Genomic DNA, 18,871 nt, shown 5'->3' with positions numbered 1-18,871 from the left:
AGGCAACTAACTTCGCAACGTACAAAGGCAACAGAAAACAACATAACAATGAAAACATCTTGCTCCTAGATGAACATTCCAAAAGTGCTACAACAGCTTTCCCTATGTCTGCCCTCATCTTCCAAATCTGAAAGGCGTTCACGCCTGTGGATCTAAACATAAACACATCGCTGAGTTAACATCATAAATGGGCTTCAAGACACTATATTCAGTATCAAATAGAAAAATTCACTAAGGTGCCAAGTATGGTTGGATTTTGAGGCAAGAATCGTTCGCCTAAATACGATTCGATCACTCGGTTTCTACAAGCAAAGTAGACCTGGTAACAGAAGCCAACTTTCAGTACTCCTAGATGAGTGGCAAGTAGGAGAGCCGGGTCTGGGGGCAAGACTGGGAGGGCCACCTCAGAGGGATTCTTCTGCTAAGCTGCAGCTTCCCCTGGTGCTCATGAGAGCCAGGGCTGGAGGGAAGCCTGGGCTGGTGTGCAGCATTCATTGGCACAAGTATGACCCAGAGAAACACTCTCATTTGAAAAAAAGAGAGTAATGAATATGCAAATGAGAAAAGTAGGCAGAAGGTTGTAGCGTACTACAGCTTCTCTAAGGATCCAGTCGTAAAATGTTTGAAAGGATGGATGAATCCTAATAAAAATGAAGAATCACAAATTAAAATTTTCACTGCGTCACACTGCTTCATATATTTGAGGAAACCAAAGGATCATTACAGGGTCATCCTACTGGCTCTATTCTTTGAGCAAAGAGTATACGGCTCCAGGACCTACTAGAATTATAGTCATAATTCTTTTATAAACCACCGTAAACAGAGACCTCTAGGACTGCGAAAGTTTTTTTGAATGAAATCCATGCTCTCAAACTTCCCTGTGGAGATACCCTGAAGACAGAAATCCAGTAGGGCTTTCCAAGGTGACGCAGAGATGGAAAGACAAGCTTAGTAACTGAAGAGCTACAAATACATGAGCCACTTGTTGTATAAGCTATGTAGAAAATAACGAGTGTTTTCCAAACAAATGTTGGCCTTAACCTGAGAGGGGGAAGCCTGTTAATAACTTGTTTATCGTACAGCATGAGGCAATAGATGCTATTTATAAATGTACACACTTCGCATGGTACTCTGTAATATCTATTTCTGATTGTTATATACACAACTGTAAACAAAAGCCAGTTCAGGGAGCAAAAATAGTTAACTAAATCTTGAATTGCTGCCTCGCTGGGATCATAAGCATATTGAAAATACTTTCAAAGTCACTTTTTATTTGCGGTTAATAAAATTTTATTTCTTTGACTTCTCAATCTTCCTATTGTACAAGCACTTTATTTATGGGCTATTATTCAGGATTAATTAAGTAATTATTTTATTTTATGATAAGGTTCCATAGGCGCTCGGATTTCTCCTCTTTCCTCCCTAAATCCATTCACTGTATTTCTTCTGTATTATTAGAATAGTATAGTCCTTCATAAACAGCTCTAAGCCCATCATTCTGCTATTTAAGTGTATCCTGACATTGTACGTATGGACTATGACAGAATCCAACATCCAATTGTCACGATCTATTTAAGAGTTTCGTTGGGAGTCCATCTTTGAATTGGAAGTAGAGAGGCACACTGCACTGTATTCTCACATCTGGATACGACAGCCTCCATTACACAGTTACTGTACATCCCTTTAAGTGAAAAACCACAAAACCAAATCAACATCTGGGAGAAAAACACCTGATGCTGTCAATGTCCTTTTCGATTTATTTCTTTTGAAAGAGTCAGAGAGCAAAGGAGAGACAGAGAACTCCATGTGCCATCTGTTTGATTCACTCCCCAGGTGGCCACAACGACCAGGAATGGGACAGGCCAAATCTGGGAGCTTCCTCTTGGGTCTGCCACAGGGGTCTAAACACCTGGGCTACCCTGTGCTTTAACTCAGCACAATTAGAAACTAATTAGAAACTCAATTGAAACAATTGGAAAGTGAAAACAATAAAACCCATACGTAGTATTAGACAGTACTTCTCTTTTTTTGTTTGTTTTTTTTTTTTAAAGATTTTATTATTATTGGAAAGCCGGATATACAGAGAGGAGGAGAGACAGAGAGGAAGATCTTCCGTCTGATGATTCACTCCCCGCCGATCCGAAGCCGGGAACCAGGAACCTCTTCCAGGTCTCCCACGCGGGTGCAGGGTCCCAAAGCCTTGGGCCGTCCTCCACTGCTTTCCCAGGCCACAAGCAGGGAGCTGGATGGGAAGTGGAGCCGCCAGGATTAGAACCAGCGCCCATATGGGATCCCGGGGTTTTCAAGGCGAGGACTTTAGCTGCTAGGCCACGCCGCCGGGCCCGACAGTACTTCTCTTAAACCAAGCGCTAACACACACGCACACACAGTTCAAATATCCTACGTGGGGGCCCGCATGGGTCTGCAACCCCCTCAGCTCTGTGATAAATACTAAATTAGAAACCTCAGAGGAATAAACCAATCAGCAACTTACTGGAGATGTACTCATGTTCTTTGGTCTTGGGAACCCGCAGACGTATACCTGGAAGAGAAGGAGCAGAGAAGGCAATGTGAGAACTGGCAGGATGTTTTCCCAGCTCATGCTAACATCATGACAGCAGCAGACAGAATATCAGCCTCCTTGTGGAATAGTACTTCACGCACCAGGGGGGTGGGACACACCTCCTGGAGGGAACAATCCCGTTACCTAGCAACGACGAAGCACGAGTTACTAGGTTAATAAAAACATCTGTTTGCTAGTGACTTTGTACATTTCTTGAAAGATTTATTTGAATGGCGGGTTTACAGAGTGTTAGAGAACGAGGGAGAGATCTTTTATCCACTGATTCCCAAGGACCCCCAATGTACAGGAGCCAAACCGGCACCGATACAGGGCGCTGGCGTTAAAAGCAGGAGCCTAACCCGCTGTACCACAACTCCCTCCCGAATTTTGCAAGAAGAAAAAAATGACTGAAAAGAAATATATCCTTTTTCAAAATGATTGTTCAAATGACATTCGGTAATGTCATGGAAAGAAGTATCATGCTGCTACTAAAATCTACACACACACACAACCCATTAACTAACTCCTGTTGACACAGCTGAACTCTGTTAGTGTTTCCAATAGAATACCTTTTCCTTTTAAAGCCCCACAAATCTACTTCCATAGAACACATGCGCCTCCCAAGGTGGATTTCTCCCCTGACAACTGCACAGCAAAAAATTGAAATTATATACACTCGTCATGATACATCTGTCTGGTAATTGCCCCCAAATGCCACCCTTCCTTGATGCCAAGCCTTCATAAACTCCTTTAACATAATAACCCTTCACTTTTGACATTTCTTTTAGGTCACGGGCCATCCGTAAACATGATACCAGCAGATTTTTGGAAAGCATTTATTTGCCTGCTGGAATTTGCCTTCTTACACGGTGATCGTGTGACGAGGCCGCGAACCTGCTGGATGGAAACATGACAACAAGAACGAGAGAAAAACCACCAAACAGGAGGCAAAAAGCCTTATGTGTATCCTGGCTGCCTGATGCGACTTTCTGCTAATGTGAGTGGGAGGCTGTGGATGCTGGATCCGTTTGTTATCACCAGGGCAAACACTGTCCGATGAAGTATTGAGGTTATTCCCTCAGACACACTTCCACTAAACTGTAGCTGCATCCCCCTGGCGTCACGCAGCGCAGACGGCGGATTTCCCGCGATGCCAATGGCTTACAAGGACCGCGCCAGAACCAGGTGTTAGGTACTTCACAATGAGCCCCCCTCGGCAACAGGTGTCACCGACTCTTTACTGACAGGAACACAACCGCTTCCTCATCTGGCGGCCCTCGTAGGGAAACATTCTCTCTCCCAGATGGGCCAGAGCTCGCCTGTCTCCTCACCACAGTGCGGGAACAAGCTGCCGAGCAGGGCCCCGTCAGCCTCACCAGGCTGGGAATCCTGTTTGCGGATGCGCCCAGCAGCTGGGCAGGTCACACACAGCAAGGGCGCTCCGCACGCGGGGCTTGAGGCAGCCCCCATAGCAAAAATGCATAGCGCTGCCCATCAACAACACAGGGCAGGAAGCATTGCAGGACCACCAAACCCCACACCACCAAACCCCACACCAGGGCTGAGGAGGAAGGCGGCAGCCTGAACACCCCTCTGCTTGGGTGACAACCCAATGATTCCGCTCATGCCAGCGCCAACATGCTAACGGGAAGGGGGACGCGCGCACACCGGTTTATTCATTTGAAAACAGCATCCCCCTGGACAGGGCCGGCCATGGTTCTCTTCCCGCACTGCGTGGCATCTCCACAGGGGGGTGGGCGACACCTGAGCTCCCAGGGGCTGAAGATGTCCTGGACTTGCGCATTCCATAAGCAAAGGAACCCGCCCTCGGAATTAAAGCGTTTATGGACTGGGAGAGGATCAGCTGAGCGAAGCGTTTGGGCGCGCGCGTAAAGAACATGGAAAAGGGGAAGTGGGCCGCTGTTGGCTGGGTGTTTGTGGAAGTCCGCATTTGACTCAGATCCAGGTGAGCACAGCCCACACGCCGCCCCAAGCAGACACCTGCATGAGCTCAGTTCGCTTCTCCCTTCGCAAAGGGATCGGTGGCAACCAAGGCCAGGGTCGCCCCTGTCAGCAGCGGAAGCAAGAGTGCTAAACGCAGAAGCCACGGAGCAGCAGCTCTTTGCACAAATCTCAAACTGCAGAGAGCAGAAACTAGGCCCTGGAAACTAAACTCGGAAAAGCAGCATCATCCACGAAACTCTGGCTGGGCAAGTCAGCCTAAGGCGCGGGGGAAGGGGGCCCCAGCTGCCCGGGGTGTTCAAAGGGCAGCGGCGTGGACAGGGTGGCCGCGGGGACCAGGGCCACCGCAGGACACATCGTGAGCAAAGTCCAGGGCACATCTCACAATCGACACAAAGTGGGGGACCGGGTGCATTAAAACACGGGCAAGGGGAGTCTTCCGCCACCCGCCTTTGGGGCCTTCCCACCCGTCCTATTGTCCAGTCCCCGCCTCGGGCCCTTCGGCCTGGTGCCCAGTACGTAAAACGTTTGCACCAAAGTGTGAGCAAAGCAGCGCTGGCCGTGGTGGGCCATGCACACTCCCGGGTCACTCGGCGGGGCACCCAGCGAGCCAGGTCCCTCTGCGCACACCCCCCCAACCCCCGGCGCCCTCTGATGCACACCCTTCCCGGGTCTCCGTACTCGCCGTGGGAGTCTTCGGGGCTCAGGACACGCAGGGAGCCAGGACGAGCGGTCACAATGGGGAAATGCCCGCCCTGGGGCCCGAGACGGGGGCGCCGGCGGATCCTGCAGCAGCTGTAATGGAGGCAGCGCGGGGCGCGCCCGGTGCGCGATCGCCAGCTGCCTGGGACGCCGGCACGGAGCCAGGGACTCGGTGAGTGCGGGACAAGGAGCGGCGCGGCCTCCGGGACACCTCTGGACAGCGGGTGGACCTTCAGGGTCCAGGGCTCCGAGCCGCACACGCGCCGGCGCGCCCTCTCCCGCGCGCGCGAGCGCGCACACACACACACACACTAAGGACGTTAGGCACCCGAGAACTCTGGGAAATGCAGTCCAGGTCCAGGGAATTCCCATCAAATTCACCTGCTGACCCTTCTGCACAGGGCCTGAAAGTCTGGCAGGAGGAAAAAGAATGAAAGCGAGAGCGTTTGTTTTTGTTAACGTCCCTCCTCCAAACCCCAAGGAAAAGCTCAAGGTTTTGCGATTTCTTCATGGCAATACGTTTTAAAATCTGGAAGAACAACTAATATCCAAGACTGCATTTAGAAATCTTATGTCTCCTTTTTTTTTTCTTTGTAAAGATTTATTTATTTCATTGCAAAGTCAGATATACAGAGAGGAGGAGAAACAGAGAGGAAGATCTTCCGTCCGATGTTTCACTCCCGAAGTGACCGCAACAGCTGGAGCTGAGCCAATCCGAAGCCAGGAGCCAGGAACTTCTTCCAGGTCTCCCACATGGGTGCAGGATCCCAAGGAATTGGGCCATCCTTGACTGCTTTCCCAAGCCACAGGCAGGAAGCCAGATGAGAAGCAGGGCTGCTGGGATTAGAACCAGTGACCATATGGGATCCCGGCATGTTCAAGGTGAGGACTTTAGCCAGCTAGGCCACCGCGCCGGGCCCTGCATGCCTTAACAATATATATATATTCACAGAAGTGGGATAGTTGGGTCATACAGCAGGTCGATTTTCAGTTCTCTTAGCATTCTCCATTGTACCAGCCTACACTCTCACATATGGGGAAGGAGGGTCCCTTTCTCCCCACATCCACGCCAGCAGGTGTTTAGAGTTCTAAATGTAGGCCAACCGCACTGGAGTTGGATAGAACCCCAATGCGGTTTTCATCTGTATTTCCCTGCCAGCTAGGAAACCTGGGCATTTTTTTCGTGTCGAATAGCCATTTCGATTTGTTCTTTCGAAACATGTCTCTTCATTTCCATGGCCTATTTCTTCACAGGATCGTTGGCTGTCATTGAATTTCTTTGTAAATCCTGGATATTAGTCCCTTCTCTGTTGTGTAGTGTGCGGATTTTCTTCTGTTCCGTTAGCTGCTTCTTCTCTTCATTGATCGTTTCCTTTGCCGTACGGAAGTGTTTTTGTTTGATGTAGTCCCATCTGTTTATGCTGTCTTTGACTGCCTGTGGGCTTTTTGTGATTTTTCTAAGAAGTTTCTGGCAGTTCCTATATCATGGAGAGTGTTTCCTGTATTTTCCTTTAATACTTGGGTGGTTCTTGGGTGCAGATGGAGGTCACTGATCCATTGAGAGCTGGTTTTCGTGTAAAGTAAAAAGTGGAGGTTTTGCTTCTGACCTGTGCAGGCTGCTATCCAATGGTTCCCAGCAGCATTTGTGGAATGCAACCAGATTTTTCTCCTGTATTATTTTTGGTTGGCTCGCCAAAGATTAATTGGCTGTACACGTGTGAGATTTCTATTCTGTTTCTGTACCAGTGCCAGACTGTTTTGATGTCCACTGCTCTGTAGTATGTCTTGAGGTCTGAAATTGTGATTCCTCCTGCTTGATTTTTATTCTACGGGGTAGCCTTGACTGTTTGTGGTGTCTTGGATTTCAAGATGAACTCTATTATCTTTTCTGTTTCTGAGAAGAATGTTGTCATTTTGATGGGGATCACATTGAAGCTGTACATTACTTTTGGTAATGCGGACTTTTTTTAAAAAAGATTGATTTATTTTTTATTGGAAAGTCAGATCTACAGAGAGAAGGAGAGACAGAGAGGAAGATCTTCCGTCCGATGGTTCACTCCCCAAACGGCCACAATGGCTGGAGCTGCACCGATCTGAAGCTAGGAACCCAGAGCTTCTTCCGGGTTTCCCATGCGTGTGCAGGGTCCCAAGGCTTTGGGCCATCCTCCACTGCTTTCCCAGGCCACAGGCAGGGAGCTGGATGGGAAGCGGGGCTGCTGGGATTAGAACCGGCGTCCATATGGGATCTGGGGGCATTCAAGGCGAGGATGTTAGCTGCCAGGCCATCACGGCGGGCCCAGTAATATGAACGTTTTAATGATGTTGATTCTGTTGATCCTGTGACCTGGTAAGTTTCTCTATCTCTTCATGTCTTCTTCTATTTTTAAAAATATTTTGTATTTTTCATCATGGACGTCTTCCAGATCTTTGTTTAGATAAATTCCAAGATGTTTACTCTTCCCTTCTGCTATTTTAAAAGCTATTGTGGGGCCCAGCACGGTGGCCTAGCGGCTAAAGTCCTCACCTTGAACTTGCCAGGATCCCATATGGGTGCCGGTTCTAATCCCAGCAGTTCCACTTCCCATCCAGCTCCCTGCTTTTGGCCTGGGAAAGCAGTCGAGGACGGCCCAAAGCCTTGGGATCCTGCACCCGCGTGGGAGACCTGGAGGAGATTCCTGGCTCCTGGCTTCAGATCGGCGCACACCGGCCATTGCGGCTCACTTGGGGAGTGAATCATCGGACGGAAGATCTTCCTCTCTGTCTCTCCTCCTCTCTGTATATCTGACTTTGTAATAAAATAAATAAATCTTTTTTTTAAAAAAAAAAGCTATTGTGCTTTATTTCATACAAAAGATTTTAACAGAGAAAGGAGAGACACAGGGAGTTCCTGCATTCACCATTTCACTCTTGACATGACTACAACAAGACCTCAGTTGATCCAAAGTCAGGAGCTAAGAGCGTCTTCTGGGTCTCCCTCATGAGTGCAGGGGCCCAGACACTTCAGCCTTCCTCCACAGCTTTCCCAGGATACCCTCAAGCAGCTGGATCCAAATTGGAGACACCGGGACACGAACTGTTGCTCACAGAAGATGCTGCTACCATAAATGCTTGAGTATCTTCCTACGTTACCATGCCAGTCCCAGTAAGTCTTTGTTTGAAGGTTGGAGGTATTTGACTTTCCAGTAAGAACTGAGACTAACATTTTTGAAATGGCTCATAAGATAAGAGGTATCATAAATAAATACAATCAGGAAAAATGCGCACGCATGATGAGAATTGAAGTAACACAAGCACACATTAAGAAAAAAAAAAAAAGAACAAACATTAGAGCTGAAGTACTCAATAATATTGGACTAATCAATAGTCAAAGGAGAATTCTATCCAGTGCAGCAAATGTTTGACTTCTTAAAACATTGATTCAGTAGAGTTAATTTGTTTTCAATATTTTATTGGAAACTCTAAAAATACCCAAAGTATGATTATCACCTAACCAGGTTGCCGGGATCATCACCAACTAGAAAGATCCATTGGTGAAAGTACTTAGGCATGCAACTCTCGACGTGAATAAAGAAATCTGTAAATACACCCCATTAAAGAGATCAAAAGTAGCAATATTCAGATGCAGGATTGGAGAGGGTAAGAGCCTCACACATTATGTCATGAGAGAGGTGGGACTTGGAGGTTTGCATTGTTAGATTTGCTGTCTTTCCCTCTTGCCGTCCAACGGCATGGCACAGGGACCCCAACTGCATTGCTGAGGAGCCTCCTCATGGCCCTCTTCATGTTCCTGTTCCTCAGGCTGTAGATAAAAGGGTTCAACATGGGGGTGACCACGGTGTACACCAGAGAGGCCACAGCACGCTTCCAAGCAGAAAGTGACAAAGTTGAACTGATACAAACACCAATGCCCGTTGCGTAAAATAAGCAAACCACTGTCAGGTGAGAGCCACAGGTGGAGAAGGCTTTGTACCTGCCACCTGGAGAGGGGACCCTCAGAACGGAGGAGACAATTTTAGAGTAAGAGTAAAAGATCCCCGACACAGGGACAAAACCATATATGATGGCAACGAGATATTCAACTATGTCACTGCTGAAGGTGTCAGAGCAATTAAGGTTGAGAAGTTGAGAAGGGTCACAGAAGAAATTAGAAATCTCCACTCCACTGAAGCAAGTAACCCCCAGGAGAACCAAAGTCTGCAGCAGGGAATCCAAAAGGCTGGCCATCAAGGACAGCAAAAGTAGGAAGCCACAGCGGTGAGGGTTCATGATGACCTGGTAATGCAAGGGGTGACAGACGGCCACCAACCGGTCATAGGCCATCACCAACAGGAGCACATCATCCATGCATCCAAAGAGGACATACATGAACATCTGGGTCAGGCAGCCGGCATAGGAGATGGCTGCGCTGTGGGTGAGGATGTCTGCAACCATCTTGGGAACCGTGGTGGAGGTGAACCCCACGTCAGCCAAGGACAGGCCGCAGAGAAAGAAGTACATGGGTGTGTGCAGGTGGGAGTCTGAGGTGACAGCCAGGAGGATGAGCAGGTTCCCGAGCACTGTGACCAGGTACATGGAGAGGAACAGTCCTACGAGGAGGGGCTGCATCTCTGGATCCTCGGAGAAGCCCATGAGGTGAAATTCTGACACACGTGTGTGGTTTTGTGCTTCCATATAACCTATATCTCTTTAGGAATAGAAAACAGTGTTGGTGGAAAAGAAAACCCGGTCAACTCAGTTGCATATATTTGCGATTCAACGTGCGATGGTGATACTGCAGCACAAACTATAAGGTGTGAGGTAAAACAGAATGTGAGGGGAAAATATTTTGACACATAAGATTGGAAATTCATAATTCTGGACCTGGTGGCGTGGCCTAGTGGCTAAAGTCCTCGCCTTGAAAGCCCCGGGATCCCATATGGGCGCCGGTTCGAATCCCGGCAGCTCCACTTCCCATCCAGCTCCCTGCTTGTGGCCTGGGAAGGCAGTCGAGGACGGCCCAATGCATTGGGACCCTGCACCCTGCGTGGGAGACCCGGAAGAGGTTCCAGGTTCCCGGCATCGGATCGGCGCGCACCGGCCCGGTGCGGCTCACTTGGGGAGTGAATCATCGGACGGAAGATCTTCCTCTCTGTCTCTCCTCCTCTGTGTATATCTGGCTGTAATAAAATGAATAAATCTTTTTAAAAAAATGAACTTTAACTCAATGTTATTCATTTTTCATTTCATTCGACAAACAGAGAGAAGGACCCACCTCTGTCCTTTGATTCATCTCCCAAATGTTCACAGCAGGTGATCCTGGGTCCAGATGAAACCGGAAGCCAGCAACTCCATCCCCCCTATGCTGCAGGAACTCAATACCACCACCAACACAGGCTGCCTCTCACCGTGCTCGTTAGCAGGAACCGGATCACAGTGGAGAGTAGAGATTAGAATTGGGTACTCAAGGGCGAGGCAAGCTTCACCTACTGCAGCCCAACGGCTGCCCTGCATGTCCAAACAGGTTCATGAGAGTCTGAAGAATTCTATCTCAAGCTTAACTTCGTTTGAGACACTACACACACCCATGGCTGGCTCCTGGCCTTGGACCAACCCGTTCGCATTCCTTTTGGCCCTTTGGGGGAATGAGCCCATGATGAAAGATCTCTCTGTCCCTGTCTCTCACCTTCACTCTCTAAATACTTGGTTTTGTCTCTCCATCAAGTGCACATATTTCCTTCAAACCCTCTCTTTGTCACCACATGACCAGAGAAAAGAATATCATTTGACTATTTTAGTATGATGACAATATATCCCAAAATCTCCACATCCTTCTTGCATGCCTAGAGAAAAGTTGAGAAGATAGAGTAATGTCCAAAATCATATGGCATGCAATGTTACTCTTCAGCAGCTGATTGGCTGTGCCAGCAAGAAACCACCGCTGCTCCCATTGGACACTCCCGCAGAGGATGAAGATGCTGATACCAAACAGCCAGGGGGTCACAGACACACTGCCTGTGGCCGATGGTCATGAGTCAAGGGAGTGGCACATGGGAGATCAAAAGCAACTATTATAAGTATTGAATAAAAGAGTGAGTTTATTTTAATATGAAAGTAGATTAGGGACCAAAAAACTTTTGATGGTATGTGGCAAATGTACTTTATAGAAAACATATGTATTGATTTAAAAAATGCTTGTACTACAATAACCCAAAATAACCCCATGTTCCGCAAATGTACTGAGTTTCCATAGAAGCAAAACGGCAATACATCCTGGTGAAGAATTGGAATGCGCAGTGTCCAGCAGGTTGCAACTTAGTGACTAAAATGGTTGACTTTTAAGTAATAACAATATGTAAAATGTGTTTGTTCACTTTTGATTCATCTGTGCCTGTAGGTCACACAGGGGGTTTCCATGACAAGTTCATTCATCATTCAAAGAGGTAGCAGTTGAGACAAGCCCTGTATCAGAGATCCTGACGACACATCAGTGGTGAGGTCAGGATTCAGAATGACACCACATCTCTGCATCTGGTGTCTCCCTCCACGCCACTCTCCCTGAATCATCAGAAACTATAATAGAGTTCCAGAGGCCAAGACGTCAGCTACGTCGGAAGTTCGTTGTTATTCCCTGTGCAGATCCTGCGGTAGAAATGAGAACTCACACCCCAACTGAGTGTCTCATTTGGGGATAGAGCGTCATGATTACAAGAGGAGGGAAGGAAGTGGAAAGTTGAAATGACATTTCTCCAGAGAGAGATCATCCCTGAATGACCTGTGCCTCCTCTCTCTGTGGGCTTTGACCCTGAACCCTGCCACCCTTCACGGGCTCCTGCGGACCACAATCTGTAAAGAAACCCCAAAGGAAGAGCACAGTGTGACAGGAAGAGAAATGAGAGATGCCTGGGTCATCACAGCGCAGTAACGGCCATGCTCCTTGCCGGAAGGAAGCTCTCAGGAAAGGTTTGTGATCCCTTGGTTGCTGTCATGCTCAGCCTCGCCTCTTGGGATTTTGCATGGACACTTTATATAGACTCGGTTTCTACTATAATGAAGGAGATCCCAGTGCGAAAAAGAATCCATGTGAGAGGGAGGAAAATTAAGAATGATTTTTGGGTCACCTGTTGAAAGACACGACCATAAACTTCACAACATCTTGAGCCTAAATGCTGCCTCATGGCTCTCTCTCCTTCTGTCACAACCAACATTTTCGTCTTCGTGATGGAAAGGCAATGATTCTGAGATTCCACACTGCTCCCGGCTCCCTCGGCACTTACCAGGCTGTGCCAAGTCTCAGCTGAGGCAAGACCCAGGCGGAGGGCTCTGCTGGTCCTCCTCTTCCCGCCATGCAGGGGTGCCTCACACGTCTCTACTCAGGATTGGAGAAGAAACAGACTCAGGCTGCGTCCTTCTCGTAACCGGAGCTCACGATGCTATGGCCCATAGCACAGGGCAAAGCCAAGGTCTGAAGGTGCTGGCTCATTATTTACACTTGGAAGACCCTTGGGGGCTCAGTGCCCAGAGCTCCTCATTAGCAGGCAGGTCCAGGATGTCCCAATCTCTGAGGACTGGCTGACGCTGATGGAGGAGGGAACGGGGAAAAGAATTTGTACCTGGGGCCTTGAGACAAGAAAGATTACCTGTGGTCCTTTGCCGCTGCTTCCAAGTGTAGAATGTTGACATCAAACTCGCAGTACTGGTTTTCCCAAAAGTCTAAATAAGGGACTGTTAGAACTCAAAACTGCCTTCGGCAAGGTAACAGGATAGAAAATTAATGAACACAAATTGATGGTGATAGTAAACACAAATAATTCCATAACTGAGAACGAAAGAAAAAAAAAATGTAACTACAGTCCCCTATAAAATAGCAAAGGAGAATCACAAATACCTTAGAACGAATTTCACCAAAGATATGGTTAATAATATAGTGCTTTAATAGGATCCCCAATCAAGATTCCTCAACAACATTAACTCAGATTAGAAAAGAAGCTAACAAAATTTCATCTGGAAACACAGGACTCCACAAAGAGCTAAAGCTGTCTTTGAAGAATAAAAATGAAGCAGAAGGAATCACCCAACCGACGGGGGACTAACATCCAGGGTGTACAAAGAGCTTCAGAAAGTCAATGACCACAGAACAGAACAGCTGGCGAAATGAATCGACATTTTTGGAAAGAACAAATTCAAATGGCTAACCGACATATGACGAAATCCTGAAGAGCTTCTTAGCTGTCAAGGAAAGCCAAACGAAGACCACACCGATTTTCACCTAACTCCAGTGAGACTGGCCTACATTCAGAATTGCACTACCACCACCTGCTGGGGTGGATATGGGAAGAAAGGTTCCCCGCTTCACTGCTGTTGGCATGTAGGTTAGTACAATTACGACGGAAATAAGAATACAGCGTGTGTAGAGGGCTGAAAACGGGCCTGCCATGGGACCTGGCTGTCACTTTGGGTGACATATCCAAATTGAAATGAAACCTGCGTATGGGAAAGGAGCTGTAATCCTATATTCACAGCAGCACAAACTAAATTAACAAAGACATGGAAACAACCTGGGTGCATTTCCAAAGAGGAATTGATGAAGAAATTGTAGAATATGTATTCCATGGAATACTACTCCAATACTAAATGAACGAAATTCTGGCTCCTGGCTTCCGGTTGGCACATTGCGGTCACTTGGGGGACGGATCATCGGACGGAAGATCTTCCTCTCTGTATATCTGACTTTGCAATAAAAATAAATAAATCTTTTTTAAAAAGAACGAAATTCTACCACTTGCAGCCAGAAGGTTCCAAATAGAGATGATTATGCTTTTATTTTATTTTATTTTTTTTTTTTTTTTTTGATTATGCTTTTAACCAAGTCAATCCCAAAAGGACAAATATTATATGGTCTCTCTGATACAAGGTATACTCCTTGCAATACTGAAGTTCAATAGCCCTTTCAAAACTGTTTTTGCTACCTCTCAGGAATTTTGATATTTTTGTGCTTATTTGCATTTCTTCAAAACTTTCTTTTCTCTTATTAAAATCTTCGCTGGGGTCCGGCGCAGTGGCCTAGTGGCTAAAGTCCTCGCCTTGCACATACTGGGATCCCATATGGGCACCGGTTCTGATTCCAGCAGCCCCGCTTCCCATCCAGCTCCCTGCTTGTGGCCTGGGAAAGCAGTCGAGGACGGCCCAAAGCCTTGGGACCCTGCCCCCACGTGGGAGACCCAGAGGAGGTTCCTGGCTCCTGGCTTCGGATTGGAACAGCCCCGGTCCAATTACGGTTGAGCAGCAAGTGAGCAGCAAGGAGAAGAAATTAGAAATTTCTACATTCTTGAAGCAGGTAACCCCCTAAGACCATCAAAATATAAAGCAGAGAATACAAAAGGCTCGCCAAATAAGCACTAAAACTAAGAAACCACAGTGGCGGGGATCCATGAAGACCTGGTAATGAGGGGGCGACAGATTTTGACAAAGGGGTCGTAGGCCATCGGTGTCAGGAGCAAATCATCCATTCACCTGCATACAATTGCACATCCTCTGAGAAACCCGTGCGATAAAATTCCGAGACACATGCTTGGTTTTATGTTTCTGTATAGCCTGGGCTCCTTCCGTAAACAAAATATTATTTGTAAAAATAAAAAAAAGCCAGGCACAAAGCAGTTGCTTATCGTGTCAGCTCCTCTCTTGTGGGGATAGCTTAGAAATCCAAGCTGTGTAGTAGAAATGCAATTTGAAGGAAAAGACTTGGTACAGCAGATTTACAATTCACAATTTTATTTAGATATATATATATTTTTTTTTGCCAGAGTGTGTAAAGACCCCTATTGCTTTCGCTCTAGTGCCCATAAAATGAAAGCAGCAACTCTAAGACACAATGTAGGGGATAACTTTTCCCCCTTTAAGGGAAAATGCTTGCATAAAAATTATCACGGCGGGCTCGGCGGCGTGGCCTAGTGGCTGAGGTCCTCGCCTTGATCCCGTATGGCCGCTGGTTCTAATCCCGGCAGCTCCACTTCCTCTCTGTCTCTCCTCCTCTCAGTATATCTGACTTTGTAATGAAAATAAAATAAATCTTTAAAAAAAAATTGTCACGGCGTTTTCTTCTTGCACTTCACCGAAGCAAAAAAGAAACCTCAAAATTCACAGGCTACTTGAATAAAAATAAAATAAAAAAAAAACTTGTATAGGGAGATGGTTTGAAGCAAAGAAATTGACATGCCCTATTTACTGAAAAGAATTTTTGGCGTATGTTAAAAACAAATGGGAAATATATGGGAGTAGGAAACATTAGTGAGAAAATTCAGAGCTATCATCCTTTTGAGGCTTTCCAAGTTTTGAGGCTTTTCCAAGTTCATTGCATTGAAATAAATAAAACAAAGCAGTTGTTATAAGTCATGCTATTTTATAAGATAGCTAAGAACGGAAAATGCATATTTACTTCTATGGATATAAAATGGAAATTCAATTTTACTCTTCACCGGTTGGAACACGATTGGAGTTCTTTGTATTTTCTTATCTTTATTCAGTTAAAACAAGTATTTTTCAAAGTTTTCGCTTGCTGTTACATCAAATGTGTTCAAGATTTGAATTCATGCCAAGGAAATTCCTGACTATGATTTTACGGTATCCTTCTATGTAACGGTTCAGCTCCTTAACAGGTTGAAAGAAATATGTGTGTTCTTCAATTTTATCAATCCTTAAAAACACAATTTATAGAACAAGAAAGTTCAGATGGGGAAGATGAGGGTCGAGAAAAAAATTTCAAGCAACTTCCTGAGTCCTGTGGGTAATGGAAGTGGTGTTGTTTCGTAACAACACTCAGTGTCCCAAATCTCACATTTGTGGGACCACAGACTTCACTCAAGACCCCTGAGATGCTCAGGTAATTGGCTTACTCTTGGCAGGAAGGGAGGGAGGAGTATGGAGGACACAGACTCCCTGAGGTTGCTTACATCCTGGAAGCATCCCCAGGGTCCCAACACCTCCACAGCAAAGACAGGGGCCAAAGGACCACAGTCAGAGAAGACGGCAGGCAGATGGGGTAAGGATGGTGTGAATGTTAGTGACCAGGCTGTCAAGCCCCTATTTGATCAGCCAGTCCCCACCGGGGCAGCCCTCCTTTGTCCCTGGGTCTGGAGATTAAGGCGATTGACTTCCCTGACTCAGACAGACACAAGAAACCAGCACCCGCTGGTGACTTAGAGACGCGAGCGGTTTGTACAACTCATCAAGCAATGTGTGCCTATGGAGAAGCAGGCAGCAATTCAGGGTGATGAGCCCTCAAAACCTTCACCTGTTGTGCAACTGCTGCTACCTGATGAGGTAGGTTCCTTGGGCAGGTGAGAAAACTTTGAGGTGTAGCAAGAGGAGATATTTCATAGCATTATCCAGAATGCCTCTGCGTTTTGCACATGCCTGCTCGGTCTGTGCTGAGGAGAAACCAACGGGGAAAAAAAAACATATTAAGAAAAAGCAAAGGAGAGGCAGTAAGCGGGTTCTGATTGAGAGGCTCTGAATAACTACCCAGGGGGGTAAGAATTAGACACACGTCTGTGGGAACAGCAAAGGTACCAGGAGGCGACTGGTATTTCAAGGAATGACTCAGTTGACTAAGAAGAGGCAGCCAGAGGAAGCTTGGGGTCTGAGAGAAGAGATAAAACTCAGCTCTGGGTTTGCAGATGGCATTGGTTCTGTTCCCCAGGAGGGTATTTGGCACTATCTGAAGATGTTTCTCATTGGTGTGGTGAGGGGATTCTACCGCTGACATGTAGTGTGTGCAGCCAGGCATCCTGCCCAACCACAACCTACAACGATACCAGCCCCCCGAAGAGTGATCAGCCCCATTCCTTCTCTCTAGTTCTCAGGGGACAGGTAAAATGAGGTCACGCAGCACCTGCTTCTGTAAGTGTTGGCTAGGCTTGTCTCATCAGAGGCTGAAGAGAGTTAGAGCGATGGGCTTTTGATCAGCGGATGGATACAAAGTGTTCAGGAGGACCAAGAAGTGTGGAGACACTCTGCGGTTCGATTACAGTCAATAAGACATTGTACCCATCAACGTAACTAAAATGTGTATTTCAAATGTCTCACGTTACAAAGAGAAGTAACGGAGATGATGGGTACATCCATTTCTATTTCATCATGCTATCGTTGGAGACGTATTAACACAGCACCCTCATGTGTACAATTCTCATTGGTCAGGCAAAAGTGTTAATAAGAATTTACAGACAATTGATCTGTATGTATCAAGGGCTCCTAATGTTAAAGTTGGGTAACCCTGTCGTCAAAATATATCTACATACAGATATGAATACATATATAGATATGCATATATGCTCACACATATTTATATTACATCAATGAAGACATGTTGACCCTGCCACTAAATGAAATCCACAATTTATGTTATGATTCACAAGAATACATCATTCTCTGGGTTGTAACAAACTCATGATGTGACATGTCCTCTAACACGTTTTCTAGCATAATTTGACCACTTGAGGAATCTGTGCTGTGTTTATTTGTCCGTTGTTTAACTGCCACGCTGTGGGAGCAAAGATTTTTTTTTTCCTGTTTTCCATAGTTGAACCCTTTCTGAATAAAAAATATTTGTTACACATGAAACCCCCCACAACCATGATTTCATAGTGTGCTATCCGCATAGTGCCATTCTGCCCAGATGTTGTCAGGTCTTGGTTAATACAGATTTCTTTCTTTCCTTTGAACTTGGGAGATGATGAAGGGGCGAGTGTCTCTGTGCAGTCAGCCATGGAGGAAGAGGACCTCCTTGACCTGAAAGTGGCCTCTCCTTTGTATTAACAGCCATGACAGCCACCACAAGCGCTGCCTATGACTAAAAGAAAGACAAATGTGATCACCCTGACCTGAGTTCTGATATTGGCTTTCCTATTTCAGACTTGGGAGCCCTTGGACAAGGGGCGTGTGCCCTTTGAGGAACAGCTTCCCCATGTGTAAAAATGCACCCCAGAACAGGTGCTTCCTAACGCAGCGTGAGAACTCAGTAAGAGTGTATGAGAGTTCCTGAGCCCAAGAGCTAGTCTGTAGAATATATAAAGGGCAGCTGTTCTCATTAGCTTCATCTGTGCTATAAAACAGCAGTCTCTGCGTGTGAATAGTTAATTCACAGTTCTGGGAAAGGCACATCATAGTTCCAAGATGGTCCATTTTGAAAAAAAAAAAAATTTGACAGTCATGAACAAAAAACGTCTGACTCCATAATGACTTTTTAGGGTGCTCAGGCAAGAAGGGGGAAAGTCTGTTTTGGAAATGGGGCTGGCATGGCATATGGGTAAGAGTTCGTATCCCGGCTGCTCCACTTCCCATCCAGCTCCCTGCTTGTGGCCTGGGAGAGCAGTCGAGGACGGCCCACAGCCTTGGGACCCTGCACCCATGTGCAGGAGACCCGGAAGAGCTTGGCACTCCTGGCTTCAGATTGGCTCCGTTCCGGTTGCTGTGGCCCCTTGAGTAGACGACCAGTGGATGGAAGTTCTTTCTCTAGTCTCTCCTTCTCCCTGAAAATCTCTCGATCTTTGAAAAACAAAAAAGATTCTTAAAAAAGGGTGGGGGAGTAAACATGGGTTTCTAAAATGAAGAAGTGAGAAAAGTTGTCTGGACAAAAGCAGTTAAGTAATTTGAACTTCATTTTCTGGATTA

General features: G+C 46.5%; 1 protein-coding gene across 1 annotated transcript; it reads right to left on the bottom strand.

The window, feature by feature from the left end:
• Window positions 1-2,465: 2,465 nt before the first annotated feature.
• LOC101529897 (putative gustatory receptor clone PTE01) lies at window positions 2,466-14,688 on the bottom strand. The gene is made up of 3 exons (XM_058657646.1): window positions 14,642-14,688; window positions 8,953-9,911; window positions 2,466-2,542 (listed from the first exon to the last, which is right to left on the bottom strand). Exons 1-3 carry the CDS (start codon window positions 14,686-14,688, stop codon window positions 2,466-2,468), a joined length of 1,083 nt encoding a protein of 360 aa, XP_058513629.1.
• Window positions 14,689-18,871: the final 4,183 nt, after the last annotated feature.

This window comes from Ochotona princeps, chromosome 33 (assembly GCF_030435755.1).
Source record: "Ochotona princeps isolate mOchPri1 chromosome 33, mOchPri1.hap1, whole genome shotgun sequence".
Lineage (NCBI taxonomy): Eukaryota > Metazoa > Chordata > Mammalia > Lagomorpha > Ochotonidae > Ochotona > Ochotona princeps.
This window is presented reverse-complemented; position numbering and strand designations above follow the sequence as displayed.

Excerpts from the sequence above, each read along its gene's own strand:
- LOC101529897 (XM_058657646.1), bottom strand. The coding sequence starts at position 14,688 with ATGGCCTACGACCCCTTTGTCAAAATCTGTCGCCCCCTCATTACCAG. Across the intron at positions 9,912-14,641 it reads TGTCGCCCCCTCATTACCAG|AGATATAGGTTATATGGAAG; the intron begins GTCTTCATGGAT and ends CTATTCCTAAAG. Across the intron at positions 2,543-8,952 it reads TGGGGTCCCTGTGCCATGCC|GTATACGTCTGCGGGTTCCC; the intron begins GTTGGACGGCAA and ends CTTCTCTTCCAG.